At 43.1% G+C, this 18,853-nt stretch overlaps 1 protein-coding gene across 4 annotated transcripts; it reads right to left on the bottom strand.

Annotated features, from left to right (window-relative positions):
- Positions 1-1,007: 1,007 nt before the first annotated feature.
- On the bottom strand, positions 1,008-17,963 carry gata2a (GATA binding protein 2a). Of its 4 annotated transcripts, none has more exons than XM_088005416.1 (6): positions 17,651-17,963; positions 11,529-11,917; positions 10,116-10,685; positions 6,488-6,633; positions 2,945-3,070; positions 1,008-2,265 (listed from the first exon to the last, which is right to left on the bottom strand). In XM_088005416.1, the coding sequence occupies exons 2-6, from the start codon at positions 11,755-11,757 to the stop codon at positions 1,966-1,968; spliced, it is 1,371 nt and encodes a 456-aa protein (XP_087861542.1). In that variant the 5' UTR covers positions 11,758-11,917; positions 17,651-17,963; the 3' UTR covers positions 1,008-1,965. The 4 variants fall into 4 exon arrangements, with proteins under 4 accessions (XP_087861542.1, XP_087861539.1, XP_087861541.1 ...); XM_088005413.1 differs by having other exon boundaries at positions 6,488-6,646; positions 10,117-10,685; XM_088005415.1 differs by having other exon boundaries at positions 6,488-6,646; positions 10,117-10,685; positions 17,800-17,963.
- Positions 17,964-18,853: the final 890 nt, after the last annotated feature.

The raw sequence follows: 18,853 nt of genomic DNA, 5'->3' as shown, positions 1-18,853 counted from the left end.
CTCTGTGAAGGACTCGAAAGGTTTTTAGAGAACAAACAGCACCACGAAGACCAAGTAACACTGCAAGCAGGTCGGGGGAAGAAAAATGTTTAAAACAACATCCAGGCCTTTAAACATCTCACAGAGCCCAGTCCACAGCATCGTCTGAAAATGGAGTGAAACCTACCGAGACACGGCCGTCCAAACTAAACTGAGATCAAGAGCTTGGAGATTTTAGTCAACTTTTAGTTATGGAGTCCACAAATCTGTCCTTTGTTGAAAAAGTAGCAAAAAGAAACGTGTGGAAGAACTTTTGGTCTTCTGTCAGATTAACACACACTGCACAAAAGCCTGAACCATCACCATGGTGAGACATGGTGGCAGCCGCCTAGCTATGAGGATGCTTTTATTTTGCAGGGACAGAGAAAGCGGTCAGAGTTTATGGGGAGATGGAAGGAGCGAAGCACAGGAAACTCTTGGAAGTATGCCTGTTCGATCCTGCAAAAGGCTTGAGACCAGATCGGATGTTCATTTTCCAGCATTACGACCTTTAACAGCCCAAACTACGATGGACTGAATGTATACTCATGAGTCATAATGGCCTTGTCAAAGTTTAGACCTGAATCCAATTGGGAAATTTAGACAGTTTAGACAACACAAGAATTGTTGTCATAGATGTCTCCATTCAAAGTTTGTACCTTCACAACCCAAGTATGGACAGAATACAAATACACACTACAGTGTTCACTCTTTCCTTTGTTATAATATTGGAAATAAATTTATGATTAACCTTCCAGTTCAAAAATGCGTCCTTCATTGTTTTGCTTTTTGCACATACAATCACACCAAATCACTTTCAAAAGGTGTCAATACTTTTGCAAAGCGACCCGATTGAAAATCGCAGCCTCTTTAAAAATAACCCATGTGAAATTCCTTCAGTTTTTTTTTTGTATTTTTGTCCTCATCTTTTCTTTTCTCTCCACTCTGCTTGCTAGGACGTACATCTGTAAGAATTCTGGAGACATACATTACTTCAGTATTAAACTTTATTTTCTCTTCTTTGTGAGATGGAAAAAAATGATAAAAACGTACAGCTCAGGGACTTTTATTCGCCCAAGACAGGTCAGTGTTTTTCTTTACGTAATAACCATGTAATTAAAATCATACGTTTCCATGTGTGTCCGGTGAAAGATTAAAGAGTGAAAATAAATTATCGTAGCAATAATTATAACATCAAATATAACAACAATAATAGCAATTAAGCATTTATAAACACTCTATTTACTGTGTTGGGGTGTGTTTTTTTTTTCTTCTTTTTTCTTTTTCCCATAAAACAGTTATGAAAAACAGGTGAGCACTGTGGTGCACAATCCAGCATGTGAAGAGAGCACTGGTTGGTTGTTGCCTTTCAGCAGTTCTGCATGTAAGACAGCTTCCAGCACCAAGGAGTCCGTCTCTGTGTGTGTGCGTATGTGTGTGTGTGTGTGTGTGTGCGTGTGCGCGTGTGTGTGTGATGGCGGCAGTTCTGAACAACAGCGCAGGGATGGACGAGGTGCACGTATCTCGGAGTATGACGGTATGAGCATGAGGTGAGAAACAGCGGTTTTCAGGCCCTCTCTGGAGTCTCCTGTTACAGGGTCAGGGAGAGGTGGGTACCAAAGTGACTTAGTAAAAATAAGCAAAACAAAAAAGAATGACAAGCTTCTCCATTCACTCCTCTCCTGTCAGCCCCCCTCGCCTCGGGGGACGGAGGAGGTGGGTGGAACGGACAAACCCCCTCGTCGCATTAGCTCTTCACAGAGTCCACAAAAGTTCGCGATGGCCACCCCCTCTCGGCGAGGCCATGGCCTGACAAGGCCCTCGGTCATTCAGTCCAACTGAAAGCCGCTGCACTCCGATCAACCGCTGTACAGGACACAAGTCTGCCGTTTAGTGTCTGTGGAGATGCGGTGGGTCCTGCGTCCCTTAGGGCGGAAAGGGACGACCTCAGTGAGGCTCGGCCCAGACAGGCGACCGATTGGAGTGGTGCGGGTGACCGAATGACGGGTGAATGGGCGTGGGGGTGGGCAGCATGTGTCCCGAGTGGCTGAAGGGCGGAAGGTGACCCATGTGGGTCATGTGGCTGGTGAGGCCCGGTGCGGCTCCAAAGGGCGAGGCCTTGTCCTGCATGCACTTGGAGAGCTCATCAAAGCCGTCCCCCGCCCGCTTGTTCCTCTTGGACTTGCTGGACATCTTGCGGTTGCGCGTCTGGATGCCTTCCTTCTTCATGGTCAAGGGTCTGTTGACCTGTTGAGGAGCGGGCACATTAGCTCAAGGCATGCCAAACAAAAGCCGCTCTGACAGTGTGAATGCTACACTATTGTGCTTCAAGGTTGTTTTTTGCCTCCCCACTTCGGCCGAAAATGTCAGCCGGAATCTCTCACTTGCCGCCAATTATCATGTACACGGCGTTTCTGTCATGGCAGTTGCCCTTCATGAATCGTACCAGTGTAAAGTAAACCCCATAAATAATGAGCAGCTGCTTTGCATGTCCACTGGCTGCATTCTGGGGCCAGTCAGGGGCGTTTTATTTTAGCTTTTGTCTAATTGTCTGAGCCAAACAGAACCTTCCCGGTCAATATGAATTCATGGGGACGAGGACAGGCTGGGTGTGAAAGGAGCAGCCTCAGACAAATCCTCATCAGTGTAACCGACGCCGTTACACTGAATGACAGTCCCACCCGGCAGCCTCTCCGGGGAGTAACGCCCCCCATTGAAACAACGACGGATTAATAAAAAGAGACAACCGGTGTGGGTTCTGCACGACAGGGTGAGCAGGCTCTGCTTGCACACTCCTAAATCGATACACGCTGTCCGCCCACTTAACCGGTTAAGCACCACCTTCGCCCCTCCACCCAAAACTCCACACTTGGGTGAAAGTCTTTGTGTGTGGGTGTGTGTGTGTCCACTCTCTAAGCTTACTTACATTGTGTAGTTTGAAGTAGAGGCCGCAGGCATTACACACCGGGTCTCCGTTCCCGTTGCGCCTCCACAGGGTGGTGGTGGTGGTCTGGCAGTTCGCACAGCAGGTGCCTGCACGTCTCGCAGCAGACTGAGGAGAGCAGACAGAGTGAACGTAAACATTGTAAATAATGCTCCATTATGTCATTCTGAACAGGTCGGTTTGGGCGCAACACCCCTGGGCAACATGTGGTTAAGACGACAGTGTCTGTTCTCTAAAGTGGTTCCAACCTGCAAAATGACAGTAAACCTCTGACCCTGTCGGCTGACTGCGACAGTATAAATAATATCTCTACACATCAACACTGTAAATATATTTTAATTATCTACTTGCATGCACTGCTTCCATCTCCTTTGAAGGTGGTTTTAAACTAATTGTCCCCGTTTACTTTGACTCACGAAGAGGAACCCAGGACCTCACATTTGTTGGTTTGTGACCCCGAATGGGGTCCTGACCCCAATTTTAGAAACCTCTGGTGCAAACAGAAAGATGCCTAGTTAAAAACACCACTGTTAACATCTAAATGTGGTTGGAGTTGGTCAAATCGATGTCTTTGTTTTGCTAAATTTGGATGGAAGCAACAATGTGAACAAAATTTAATGTTTTCAAGATAACTTTTTTTGTTTTAAATAAAAATGAAGGAGACACAAATTCTTAAATAACAATAAAAAAAAAATCATAACTGTTCAGTGTTTTGAGGGCATGCTCCAAAAACACCTGTGGTCATAATTTCCCATATAGACACTGCATCAGTTAAGCCATAATATTCTAATTTATGAATATTGTTATTATTATTAATTGAAGCTTCTCCCCTTCATGCCCACTTTTTGTACACACCTTGCCATTTCTTCCTATTGAATTTTTTTCACTTTCATGCTCATGTACTAATTAAACCATTTTAAGCATTTTTGTTGTTACATTAATTTTCATATATTATGAAGCAACTCGTGCATAAAAGTCATTTAAATGCATATAATTTTCTGCACCGTGTATTACAACCACTTTCCATTTGTGGCGGTTCAGATCCCCCTGCTTTGGGTGCTGATCATTTTTGACACCCCTCGTACTTCTGCGGTGTTCATGGTTTCATATTGACTTTTTCGACAGCAAGCAGAGATTGAAATTGATTTTCTGCATTAAATAGTCGTTTACTGCACTGAAATGTTGGTATGTGACCTCAAAAAAATATTTATTCTGTCTCTTGGAGTTCCGATTAGTTTGTGAGGTGAGTATGTCAGCGGGCCCAAAAAAGATCTAGAGTCACTATTAGAGGAAAATACGATACTTATGAAAATAACATGCAGTTAATTAGATTAATATGTGTGTGACGGTCCATCATCTTTATCTCCATGGTTCATAGAGAAGCCAACCTATATGTGGTGACCACATATACATGGGCATAGCTTTTTTTTTAAGCTATTACGTATAAGTTTGGGAGGAGGAAATGGTACCGCACATTCTTACAATAATGCATAAAAATATATATTTATGTATTTTTGCTCCGCAAATATCTGCCCGTTTATTCGCACATTCTATTTTTTTTTTCAGCGTGTCGCTGCAGGTAATTTGTGCGTTGCATTACGTAACCGGTTATTACCAGTTTGTACTGGAGGACCCGGTTGGGTCCCAGTGCGCGCGCCCTGATCCAGGAAAAGCTGCGCTACAGGTTGTGTAAGCGGAGCCGGTGTCCTCACCGACAATGCGCTCCCGCATCCATTGCGGATCAATTCTCCAGGCATAATGAGAAACATTAAGCGAACACGCACGAACCCCTCCGGTTCTCTTCTCTTTCTCTTTCTCTCTTTTTTTTAATACACGCAGCATTCAGGTTTTTCCCTTTTAAATCAATTTCAGGTGAGTTGGCGGTTCACTAACATCTATGCTCGCTCTTTTGTTTTTAAATCCACAAAATACGCGTTTCTGTTGTTTGTTTTTTTCTATAAACAAATATAGAAAAAAACAACAACCGCGCATTAACATTTTACCTCTGTCCGCACAGAATGACAAACAGGAGGAGGACCATAAATCCATTTATTTTCCAATGGCCGCCCCTCTCGGCCCGTCTCTTCACACATAAGCGGCTCCTTCAGTGTTGTGATAATCTCTTTTACAGTATATGTCAGCCGCGGCCGCAGAGAATGCTGCGCGCCGGGTGAAGGCGGAAACAGCCGGGAGCCTGACTTCCTTATCTGGCCCGGCCAGATATCCGGATAGGAAACAACTGGATGCCCCTTTGAACACAACTCTGAAAAACACTTGAGCTGAAAATGCAAAAATGCTGCACGGCCACATGGGCAGTGGAAAATGCGGGCTAATGGAGCTTTCACGGAGAAGGAACGGAGTGGAGGTGATGGAGGCGGAGGGGGGAACAAATAAATAGAAAAAGAGCCAATCAGAAGTATCTTCAGAGATCGTCTAATGGTGAGACTAATTACCAGCTAATGTTTATGAGAACATTTTGAACAGGACTATAGCCTTTGGAAAAATCTGAAGCAACATTGACCTGCTGATGTTACTCGTAGTAGTGATGCTAGTGGTATTAATTTGACCCAACTATAGCAAGATAAGTAAGTGATAAAATAAGGGGTGGCAGACACGTGTTCATTAGGAAATGGTCCTGTTCTCCAGCAGAACATTCTATTCATATCCAACAAGAAGACGTTTTGTACCCACTTTTTTTTTATCTCCTCGTAGTCTACTGTAAGGAGTCTGACCACTAAATACTGTCATAAATAACGATGTCCACCACCAGGAGGTTGACTAGAGTTATTTTAGTATGGTCAGAGTTTCAAATCTGTCATATTTTAATAGAGTCAGTTGACCCAAACGAGAATCAGAACCAAAACAAACAGTGAAACAGTGTAATATAAATATTGCACACTGTTAAATGCAAATAAATTAAGATACACATGAGATTTGAGCATTTTCATGACTATTTAGTGCCATAATTCATAAACAGATTCAAAGACAGAGAAAAAAATGTAATAATCATATGCAATGGTTTAAGAGCATGGATCTTAAACTGGTTATTTACAAGTAGGAAAGGATGATGAAGCAGCATGTACAGGAAGGCACAAAGATAGATAGATAGATAGATAGATAGATAGACAGACAGACAGACAGACAGACAGACAGACAGACAGACAGACAGACAGACAGACAGACAGACAGACAGATAGATAGATAGATAGATGTGAGCATCCTCCTCCCACCGCTCCATTGACTCCATCATGGTGTTAAGTCAAGCAGCCTGGGCATCAGTATCAGTAACAGTATCAGAAGTACCAGCAATAACGATAGCAGGAACAATGGCAATAGTAGCAGTATTGTAACAGGCCGCGAAGGCGGATCGTCGGGGGGCGAGAGGGACAAACAATTCCAGGAAGATCATAGGGAAAATATAACTTTCCTGGAATTGTGCTGCCGGCATCTGCTTTGTGCTCATATTTGGGTAGCCGGCTCTCGGAGCACAGCTTCGGGGCGTAGAGCAAGAGTCGAGAGACTCACCAGTCTCCGCTTGGGCTTGATGAGCGGTCGATTCTGGCCGTTCATCTTGTGGTACAGTCCACAGGCGTTGCACAGGTAGTGGCCGGTGCCATCCCGCCGCCACAGAGGGGTGGACGTGGCGCCGCAGTTCACGCACTCTCGCCCCTCTGCATATAGTTCAGGAGGAAGACAAGGGAAGGAAATTTTATATAATTAAAAAGTTCACCTTCTGTCAGAGGCGGCACATGTGGCAGCTGTCCGGCGCTATCGGGCAGCCATCCCGCGCCGGGTGACCCCAGATGGCACTGTAACATGAAGAGAAAATCCGCCCGGCTTCGGGGACAATGTCCGCATCGGCGTGCAGGTGTAGCAAAGTGTGAGCGGTTGTCACGGACACAAACGGCTCCGTGTAAACCGATCCAGAGGCGGCGAGAGCATGTCCAGAGGTGTCCAACAAGAAGAATGAGACACACCATCAAATTAGGACTACATTATTTATCAACTCAGTGGGCACCCATGAGAGGAAGCATTAGTGCGAGTTGGAGGTATTAAATGTGGCAGACAGTGTCGCAGGGCTTGACGAAAGGCTTGCATGTCACTTGGCTGCTAATAATGACTTTGAGCTGGTTTCAAACCACAAATGCTCATTCTTTGTAGGTAAAAAAGAGAGAGAGACAGAAAAAAAATCTGCTTTTTTAATCTTCCGTCCATGCCCTCGTCTCTCCCTTACAGGTTTGACTTCAAACAGCCTATTGCTAAACCGACAATTCACTTCAAGAATCCCTATTTTTCCCCAGAGCACCATCTCATTATTCCTGTTATAAAGCCAGCGACACACAAAGTCCCACCCTTTGCTCTACAATGGAATCTGACCTGAGTACAAAGCTAGGCTCTCCTTTTGAAATGCATCTTTCTTAGACCTCCCTTCTCCTTCCTCTTAAGTGTTTCACAAGTCCGGCGACCAGACTGAAGAGGCCCTCATTAAAGCTGCAAATATTCATCAACCGTGACTTCTATGTTCTGTTTTATGCAACGCATTGTGTCGAAATAAGAAAAGAAAATGGGAAGGGTGAAGAAGCACCGAGCACAAGAAAGTCAGATGGGGGAAGAGCTCTCGGTTTGAGGTCAGTTTGACAGGAAGCTGCAGGACTGCAAGGTGTTCGTGCTGACAGCTGAAATGTCATTGTGGCATTTTGTACAACAGTCAATCAACATTACAGGCACCGGGCAGAGAGTTTGACAGATAAGAGGCCTTTTTTTTTTTTTGAATGCCGTACAGCAGATATGTTTGTGTTACTGACTCGGGCACAGACTGGACGGCTTGTTTTAAATGTCACACTATAGCATTTCTCCTGCCACAACAGCTCATATTCACTCCAGATTGTCGGGCGGCCAGCATTTTCCCAGGTGTAGTTTAGAAAGATGACAGCGCTGATAAATTGCACAACTGCATCCAGAACGATTTGTTAACAGCAGAGATGCACCGATCGAGCTTCTCCTTTGCTGATACCTATTGCCAATTTTCTTTGAAATCTGACTTGCCAGTTCTGATGGTTCAATTTTTTTTTTCCAGTAAAAAATAAAAGATAAAACCTGATCTGAAGGTACTTTGATAGAGAAAACAGGATAATGCAAGATTGTATCAGTTTACGTGTCGAATCTCACGTCCCTTTAGTCTATATCTGATTTTTATGAAGCTGAAAAAAATGTATTAAAATACATATTTTTGTTGAGTAGTTTATATACAGAAAATCTTGGTCGTCTTTAGGTTTGATGCACTAAACAAATAGCAACAAAAAATAAACAATATTTGATGTTTTGATCACTTATTAAAAACAGATGAAGAAAAAACATCAGCCAGTTCTGATCTCTAGCTCAGTGCAAAGTGAATGTTTTAGGTTTAGGCATTTATGGACTAAAAATTTTGATTTTTAATACATTTAATGAATAGATTTTTTTTTTAAATCTAAATTTTCTTTACTTAACCAGCCAAACATCTATCAGAGACAATCAAGAGAAAATTTACCAATTTCTGGACAACCGAATATCACAAAACGAAAGAGATTTTTCCAACTGCAGAAATGATCTAGTCAGAGATGAAAATTACTAAGGTGGACCTTTTGTTTTTACCTTCTTTTGTTAGAATTTAATTATGCCATTTATCAAGGAACCTGCAGCACATTTTCTGTGTTATATTCATTATTCCTTAGAATAAAAATAGTGGGAAAGGTCAAAGTTGGAATCAGACTGTCAAAACTCAAAGAAATATGAAAAGCTGTCCCACAGTGCATCTCTTTTTTGATGCATCCAAAATATAAAATATATAAGATTTGCCAGAATTTGACCTACAAATGAGCGTAGTCATATCTGACTTCTAGCTGACTGGTGTATTAGTAGTTAACAAGCTGCTAATGCTGCAAGGCATTCTTTGTTAATTCAATGGAAAACAAGTGAAACAATGTGGGGAAATTACTGACTCATTACAAGAGTTGTGTTTTTTTTTTTCTATCACTATTTTCACTTGGTTTCCCATTAGTGGAGAGCACACAGAGTCGTACAATTCCCCTAAACCAAAAACATGCAAGTAAAAAAAAATATTAACACCGTGAGACTTTTAAGTGCAAGAATGAAAAAAAAAAAAACAAAAAAAAAACAGCGCCGATGATGATTACTCAATGCTCTACAAAATGCATTCTCATCTTCACAGAGAAGCGGGTCCACCACTGTGGACGTACTGGGCCAAGGCCATGCTTAAAAACACAAACAGCAGGACTCTGTCGCCTGGGCTTTGTTAGGACTGTGGAGAGCGGTGGGCGGGGGATTGGGGTGAGGGGGGTTGAGGTCGTGATTTGTTCACTTGGAGGTATACAGGATATGGCAGGAGCCAGGGCGTCGTGACTGCTTTATTTTCGAAGCGCAGTAAAAGGCCACGTTTAAAAGACAAAAAGAAAAAGAAAATAGTCTGTGGCACGAAAGAGAAGAAGAAGAAGTAGCAATTAGGCGGTTTGTGGTTGACGGAGGGTAACCAAAAGAACCGGATGAGTCGCTGCAAAGTTCTGTCAGTTTCGTATAATAATTGCACAATGATTTGTTCCATTGAAAACACGCAGAGGAATCTGAGATATTCACGAATAATCGACTAGTTGAACAATTAGCATCCAACTTCCTTTTTTTATCTTGCCGTGATTTGATTGAAAGCTTTCATCCTGAAGTGGATTGCTTCTTGAACTGACCCCCAGCCCCCATCCTCCCACTCCACCCCCCCCGTTAAAGTTAAATTGCAAAGAGTGAGACGGAACAAAGATAAGAGGTGTCAAAGAGGAAATGTTGCGTAGAAATGAAAGTTTTTTTTTCCTCTTTTTTTTTCTTTTTTGACAGAGTGGCAAACAAATGTAAAAACTGCACAGGGAGGGATTTTAGGTCCAAATCTGAGCTCAGGCAAAATATGCAAATACCCTAAAGGCAATGCATACACAATTATATCCGCATGTTTAACAACAACAACAACAACTCTAACATTATTACCGTGCCAGATAAAACATGTGTGCGCTCCGTAACAGGCTGGATCGGGTGAATATGAATATAAATCGTTTTAATTGGCTTAATAATCTGATAATAATGCGGAGGAACGAAAACATCAGAGACTCACCTGAGCTCGACCTGGCTTTGCTTTTGCATTTGGGCGTAAAGCTGGAGGAAGAGCCGCCGAGCAGGCTGCCCGGGTGGAAGAGGCTGCCACTGTATTCGTGGGGCGTGGGGAGAGAGTAGGCCGGGTAGGTCGGAATGGGGTGATGAGTAGCCGCGGCCTGGCCGTTCATGGAGGCCAGGCCGCCGCGGAGCGGGCTGCAGCTCTCCATCTTCATGCCGTCCGTCAGCGGCACCTGGTACTTGATCGAGTCCTTCTCGTCCATCCTGGTGGAGGTCGGGGAGGTGGGGCCCGGGTCCGGGGAGACGTCTTTCGGAGGGGTCGGGGGGAAGCTGTAGAGGTGCGGGCTGGAGTGGGACGCGGGGGTGAGCGAGGACACGGAGGCCGTGCCGGCGCTGCTGCTGCACGGGTATCCGGAGCTGGCGGGGTGGAGGCCGGGTTTGCTAAAGTGGCTGACCGCCCATGCGTTGTGGTGGTGCGCGGCGGACAGGGCGGCTTTCCCGGGGTCCAGCCAGGGGATGCCGGGGCTGTGGATGAGGTGTGGCCGGCAAACCTGGTTTCCAGTGAGGCGAGCTGAAAATACAGATTTTTTTTTTTTTTTTTTTTTACAAAATTATTATTGAATTCTCTGTAATACAATCAGCATTTATGTCACGTTTTATTCCACAACTTTAAGAGCAGAACAATCCTGAGACAAGTTGTAAAAGTTAAAATAAAAGATCTCACCAGCTAAAGCCTCAAAGTGACTCAAATCCGACATTTAGTTCCAGACGTAAATAAAACGTTCAGGCCGGTTTTAAATTGTAGATCTAATTACTATCTAATTATATAGGCCTCGTTTCACTAAAATGACAACAGCCCCATAGTTGTTAAAACAATAAAGTCCCGCTGATCGCAGATCAAAGCAGCTCCAGGTCTGGACAGTACAGGCTGGCTATCTTTTCCTCCCTGTTGCAGCTCTCGGACTAAAGATTGTTATTAGTAAATTTGCGGTTTTTATTTTATATCCGGGAAGTGCCTCTCTCTCTCTCTTTCTCTCTCTGCAGAACCCCTGCCCCAACACGGAGGGGTTAAGTGACATACTTCCCTTTCCTCTCGCTGTCATTTGCTAGAAATCCCTTTTATGTCAGTGAATTGGCCCAGAAATGTAAGGAGGAGCTTTTTACAATTTTATCACAATTTTTATTATTATTATTATTATTATTATTATTATTATTATTATTATTATTGAATTCATTTTAATGAAATCGTTATTATTATTATTATTATTATTATTATTATTATTATTATTATTATTATTATATTGAGTGACACACATACTACTATATATAATTTATTTTTGTGATAATTCCTCTTACTTTCATCGCTAGTTCCCTTACATTTCGTATTGTTCTATAAACCCGCGCTCGTCCTCACCGTGTGCCTGGCTGTACGTCACCCTCGCCCGGGAGTTGGTGTAGTAAGGGTTCCCTTGGGAGTCCAAGTGGTTCAGAAACATGTCAACCTCGTCCTGGGGCAGCAAAGGCGCCATCGGTTCCATGTAGTTGTGGCTCAGACTGTGGTGATGGGAATCCGGGTGCTGGCCGTTCAGTACCGCATGATGGTGCGCCATCCACCGCGACTGATCCGCCGCTGCGACCTCCATGGCTCGGCTCTCTCTTTTCTACCCCCCCACCCCTCCGATTCCGTCTCCTGATCGGTCAGTTCGCTCTCCTCTTTCCAGTGTATAGTTCCCAGCTGTTTGTCGGCTTTAGAAATAGAATCCTTAAATAGCGCTGCGTTCCTCCTTCTCCTTCAGCGATGACCTGCAAAGTGATGAGAGCAAAGCGTTAACTTTTCACCTCTGCATCCCTCCTTCCACGGAAAACAAGGAGCGTCCTGCGTGTTTTATCTACTCGTATCGAGTGACACGTGAAGTGAGCTTTAGCGGGTCCTTGCGGCTTTGGCAAAGTAAAGAGCACAGCTGTGAGTGTGTGTGTGAGAGAGAGAGAGAGAGAGAGAGAGAGAGAGAGAGAGAGAGAGAGAGAGAGAGTGTGTGTGTGTGTGAGTCTTAAAGCACATCCCGTGTTTGCAAAAAAAAAAAAAGACAAAAATAAAACGCAGGGAAAAGTTCTGTCCCGTTTGCGGTAAGTAGCTACCTGTTGCGGTTCCGATCAGCTGACGGGACACACACACACTCTCTCTCTATCTCTCTCTCTCTCTTTCACACACACACATACACGCACAAAACGCAGGCTGGATGTGCTAAACCTCTTGATCCGTGCAGAGCTCGGGCTCATTAATGAGATGTGGCGCAGACTGATGCGGCTGGCGCCAGTAAATTCCCATATCAAGCCAGGACGGGGTGGAGCGTCGCTCTGCGCCAATCACGGAGCGCGCTGCCACAATTGGCTCGCCGCATCCTCGCTCTCTCTTCTCCCTGCTTTTAAATTTCTCTATTTCTCCTCAACCCCCACAAAACTAAACGACTTATCAATCAGCAGCCCACTTTATGTTGTCTTTCTCTCGCTCTCTCTCCTTCTCTCTCTGCCTCTCTCTCTCTCACTCTCTCTCGCCAGAAGCTCAAACGGAGTGAACTTTTTTTTTAATAACCAATAAGCGTTTTTAAGAGCTTAAAGACAGACGTCAAACGTAGGGAGGAAATTCTGCTTGCACAGTATTAATATGATTTCCCTTTTCCTGCATTAAGCAGTCGAGAGGACAGAGATCTTGTTTTACTCGTTTCCTATCCGAACGCAAGATGCGATTAATTGGGTGTGTTATAGCTCTCTAATCATAATCATAATAATAACAAGTAAGTGCTATTGTTTGTATAGGGTTGTTATGTAAATAAACAGCGATTTTAGCACCTCTTAAACCAACAGAGGAGGAGTGAATTTATGACCCCCTTAAACTGGGTTTCTTTGCATTGTGCGGGGAGCGCCCTAATTGTCTTTAATTAGGAGCGGGACATTCCTCCCGAGAAAACAGGGTCCAGCCAGTCGGAGCCACTCTGCATATGCGCCCGCAGGGCGCCGCGAGGGAGGCCGCAGAAGATGGGCGCGAGGCCTCACCTGCGCGAGGACTCAAAACTACTCAGAACAAATAAAAAATGGCGGGCTACGTTAACCCGATAGGCGTGTTTAGCTTGTTTTTCTTTTTCTTTCTTTTTTTTTTTTGCGTTAGATAAAACTTGAAATGCGCAACATGCGGTTGGTTGCTCGCGACTGTGGTTGACACGTACAAAAAAAAAAAAAAAATGGAGGCTTTCCCGGGCATTTACTATCCGACACACAGACGCCTTGATCTGACGTCCGAAAATGTGCAGTGGACTGAGTGACGTGAGACTTTAGGTACCTGTGGACATTCTAGCAGGTAGAAGTCCCTCCATTAAACGACGCCTCTGTTCAGGTCATTAGAGCAGCCATCATACACTCCTGGTTCGTTGTGTGTGAATGTGTGTGTACGTGTGTGTGTCAGTCAGCAGTCATTAAATCACTGGCATGTTGCCAGGGGCAAGGGGCCGATGAGCTTGGCCCCTTTGAGCTTGTCAACTCTTAAAATCAACAAATTAGTGTGGGTGTGTGCAATGGCAGCAATGAAGATTGCACTATAAAAAAGAATTTTGTAGAGTATTAAATATGAATTATTAGAATTTTAGTTGAGCATAAGTTTTTAAATGTAATGTTCAATAATGGTTGAATAAGATCAGTTTATTTTTCGTAACTTTTAAAGCTTTAAAATGACTTTGACTTAAAGAAAACCGCATTCAGACTTGCACTACAATCAGTTTTGGTTCCATAACAAACAAGATTCGTTTACATATAAATTACAATGGATTGATAGTTTCACAACCTTAAGGTTTGTTTTTTTTTTGCCATGTCTACTCAAAATAGAGTTTTTAATAATACATTGCTTGCCCATTTGAATGTTGATCATTTGTTTGTTTTGTACCCAACGTTTTCAGGTAAGAACTCATGACACCTGGATGTTTCATACCAGCCCAGTGGACGTTTTTCTACCTGCTAGAGAAGTAGCTTCCAAAGCTGGGGTCGAGGCCCCACTTGAGGTCACAAAAACATAACTTTGCGGTCAGGAGGTACTCTTATGAAATACCAAAAATGACGATTAGAAAGCTTATGGATATTAGAAATGTTGTAAAGATGAAGAACAGGACAAACATGGTGGCTAATATGATAGCTGTTGATGCTTATTGTGTTGTCATTGTACCATTTTTTTAACTGGCTTGGTAAAAACACCTGTATGTTCAAACAAGAGTTGGGGTCATGACCTTCTTATATTTTTATTTTTGCTTGAAATTTGGGGAATCACGGTGTCAGAGGACTTCCTGTCCTTACGTTTAGTACGCCATATAGTTCCTATCTGCTTGTCTAAATCTTGGAATTTAGCCTACTGGTTGTAAATTTTAAAATGGTAAAATATGAGAATGAAGTTAGAGTATTCTCTCAAGGATGTTTCTGTGTCAAAGCAAGAACTTAGGTTTGCATACAGCTAGCAAGCATTGGCTTGTTTGGTATTGTCGCTAAATTAGCTAAACTAGCAAAACTAGCAAAACTAGCTGCAGCTTCCTAACAAGCTGAGCTGAAGTAATTATCTTGACATGGTAGCTTTGCTTTTGTTGTCAGGACCTCTTACAGTTACACTAATGTTTTACAACTTAATCTTAAACCACTTATCTGTTTCTTTTTAGGATGGGAGAACAAACCAGAGGAGAAAAATGAACAAAATAATTAGTAGAAATGTAGCAAATTTAACCTAGCAAGTTGGAATTGTTGTTTGGAGTTTGACTAAAGGTGTTGTTGTTTAAAAGACATTTTAAAAATGTACCCAAAAATATATATAAACTATATCAACATTATTAGTTTAATCCAACAGTCTCTGTTTCATCAGTCTATGGTAGCCTGCATTCAAGAAAGGGAGGGGGAAAATTGTCAAATTAGGCAGGTGTGAGCATAAGAACATTCTTACCCTCATATTCTGTCCTGTAACTGAATGTATTTCATAGATGATCAGTCATCAGTAAAGCATTACTTACAGGAATTTAGCGACCCTGAGTTTGGCTAATCGCTGAGCCTGTAGGATCTAATGGCTCGCCTCTCTTTGATCCTGGATCCTGAGTGGCTGCTGATGCCGTTGGTCTTGCGGTTTTGCAGTGAAAGGACACTTTATATGGATACTGTAAGGTGTCACCGAGCCAAGTGGTCAGCCTGTGTTGTCTGGGCTGCGTTAAACACCACAGGCCCAGGCTCAGGAGAGTGGCTGCCGCATGCCCATTGTTGTTTGTGTGTTTGCCAAATGGATTACTCAGCAGGATTTAGCTCTCTGTAATTCATACCTTCATTAATCCCATTTGTATATGCACCCCAACAAAAGATGGGGGAGTGTGTCGGAGGTGAGGGTGTGGAGTGAGTGGAGGGGAGGGACACGCTGCTGCTTTCCGTCTCTCTCAAGGACACGGCATTATTGTTTTCACCTAAGGATGCTACCCTGTCCTACGCCTTCGCCGGAGGACACTTCTTCCTCATAACGCCTCCTGCACGAGTGGCGGTGAGGGGGATTCCGCGGCGGCCGCGTCGCCGTGTGGCCGCTGCGGATGCTGCGGCCGCTGCGGCTAATGAACAACAAGATTATCATTCCGATCCACGGCGTTATTAAATGGGATTGGCTTTATCTACCTGTTTGTTCCCATTGGGCACGGTCATGCATCATTATCCGGAGTGGAGGTGTGTGTGACTGCAGCGCCCGGCTCTGCGTGCTGCTTAGAGAGGTGTGTGTGTGTGTGTGTGTGTAGGTGTGTGTGTGTGTGTGTGTGTGTGTATCTTTATGTGAAGAGCCACAGTGGGGCTTGTGAAGATAAGCAGAGGCAGAGAGAAGAGAATGACACAAACCAGCTGAAGCATTATTGTCTCCTTTACTCACGGCTAATTAGATTGAGCCAGGGCGCTGGGGAGGGCTTTATAGACACAAGCACCCAGACACAAGACCATAAAACCGTTGTGAGAGGGGGACTGGATGCTGCTTGGAGGGCACCACTCCACTCCCTTATTTAAGAATGAGCAAAACAATAAACAACATTTCAGAGAAAGCAAAGGTCATGGAGGGTGCAGAAAAGAAAGCGCAGAAAAGTTCTGCAACATTCTTTTTGCAAAACGTTCTAAACAATGCAGGTTGTTTCACTGGTCACTGGTGAAATCAGGGATGCCTCCAGAGACTTTTCAAAAGGAGTGACTATATGGGGTTATATTATTGTTATTATTATTATTATTATTATTATTATTATTATTATTATTATTATTATTATTATTATTATTATTATTATTATTATTATACTGTTGCCATTTGGAGGTTATATATATGTAAAAATACTCTGTTATAGTTAAGGATTTGTCTCCTTACAGATTCAATCTTTGATTTCCTACCTTAGAAAGCGCAGACATGAAAAACTGTTCATATTTTGCTTTTTGCAACAATCTGTATTTAATGAACAAAGAAAGCAATAGATCTCCTCACCTTGTTTTTTTTATATACTTCTAAATCTATACTCATAAAAATATTGTACTTATTGCATGGATCAGGGCTGTAATGTGCCAATTTACAGTGGTGGCCTTTTGCGCCCCTCACCCCTCCCTTGGTGGCGCCATTGCATTTTGCTTGAATAATATACACAAATCAACCATCAGGTATTTGAAAAGGGTATAACAAGGTGTCAGTCTTCGCATGTGTGTGTTTGTGTGTGTGTGTGTGTGTGTGTGTGCGTGTGCTCCTTGCTCCATGCATGCCTGCGGAGACCCCCAGCCCGCCCCCTGCCTCGGCTCCACCATTGTACGGGTGTGATTGCTCTGTCTGCTGATGAAAGAGGACCGCCGCAGTCATTATGCGTTTCAAATGCGTGACAATTGAATACTGTTGTCGCCGCTAATACAATGCTGATGACACACTAACTGGACCATTTTCGCGATCGAGGGGGTTTGTTCCAGGAGCGGAGCACCTTCTCCCTTCCCGCAGGCGACGCGGGGCGCGCCGCATAAAAAAAAAAAAAAAAGCGCTGTTATTGGCCGTATGTGTGTTGCACGGTAATACAGCGAAATATTAGAAAGTGCGCACTCCCGCCAGGCGCGTCATTGTTGCGGTGAGCGGAGTTAGTAGTTGGGATATATTTACAATTTCAAATGCATTTGTTTTTTTTCTTATTTTGTTGAATTGCATTGCTTGCATTTATTAAAAACGCCGAATTGTGAAGAAGACAAAAATGCAGCCCCTTCTTTCCCTTCATTGTATAAAATTAATAATGATTTTTAATGTAGTTGTCAGTAAGTGTTGGAATATTTGCGACAGTAAGTCTTGAGGGTAAATTTATTAAGAAAAAAAAACAAACAAAAAAACATGCAACCTGCCAACCTAATTGATTACAGTTATTTGTTTCTCCTTTACAAATAATTCTCAACAAACTTTATATTTAATTATCATTACTATTATTATTATTTCCTCCTTTTAATTGTTGAAAACGCAGCCTTGCGGTGTTAAAACACATCTCTTACCTTTTCCACTGAGAGAAAACGTGGGGCTGCTGTTTTGAAGTCACAGCGCGTCCAGTGAAAGCGGCTCCCTCTGGTTCACTCTCCAAAAATAATAACGCTGAGTATAAAAAAAATTAATAATGATAAATAAATAAGAAAAGTGTCCACACCTGTCCCGTTGGTTCAGGGAATTTAATGAAGTTATCGGTCTCCGAACAGGCTGTAATATCCGCCGGGCAGAGAGCGGTGCTTCTACCCCGCTGCGCTCTGACTCTCCCTCCTGTCTGCTCTGTCACAGCCTCTCTGTGCAGAGCTGAAAACTTGTGTGGCTGGATGAGAGAGAGACTACGGGCACACAACCCGACGTAATGGCACGTCAGCCAGCCAGCCAGCCAGCGGCTTGTCTTCCGGGTCTCGGTTAAATACAGACACTGACAGCGGATGGTTATACCTGATCCATGAGAGGAGAGCCAACAGGGTCACATCGATTCACAATGAAGAATCGTTCTTTTTAATTTTTTTTATTTTTTTCCTGTACATGCGCACTAGTTGTCATCCTACTTTTGACTTTAGATGAAAACGTGTGTTTAAAATGACGGATAAATGTAAATTTATTGTTGAGTTTGTGCCAAACTGTGTAAAATACACCGTCACGATGCCGTCACACTGTTAAAACTGTTAGAATTTGATCTAATGGATCAATGCAACAATGTCCATCCAATTCATTACAGTCGTGTCACTAGTTTAAATTCTGTGTAGTTATTCAGACCATTTTTGTTTTCCCTGACTGATTTACGGTCAGGGCATGAAATGTTACTGAAACAGTGGTAAACTTTGAAAATCTGTTCTAACAAGGTGGCATTGAAATGACTGTTTTTCACAACCACAGCTATGTGCTACTGTACATCTGGCTAAAGTTGCTTACTTGCATTCTTCCTCAAACGGAGAAATATCATTAACCATAAGTCCTTTGATAACTCTTAGCCTTTACCAAGTTGTTTTACTTAATAAAACCGACATAAACATAACAGTCTCACCATTCTTTGCTGGATGCCTTACAACTCACTGAAGCCACGTCTGAAGTTAAATGATAATTAAAATGTTCAGGATGGTTTTCTTATCAAAATAAAGAAGCCCATATTAGAATTTAACCCATTATTGAATATTAGGATTGAGTAAAATGCTAATAATTTTACTGACTAGTATTCATCACTCTCCAAAGCT

The sequence above is a fragment of the Poecilia mexicana genome, unplaced genomic scaffold (assembly GCF_051168715.1).
Source record: "Poecilia mexicana isolate PSO_F unplaced genomic scaffold, ASM5116871v1 scaffold_5, whole genome shotgun sequence".
NCBI classification, from domain to species: domain Eukaryota; kingdom Metazoa; phylum Chordata; class Actinopteri; order Cyprinodontiformes; family Poeciliidae; genus Poecilia; species Poecilia mexicana.
The sequence above is the reverse complement of the archived record's forward strand: the minus strand, read 5'-3'. Positions and strand labels throughout refer to the sequence as shown.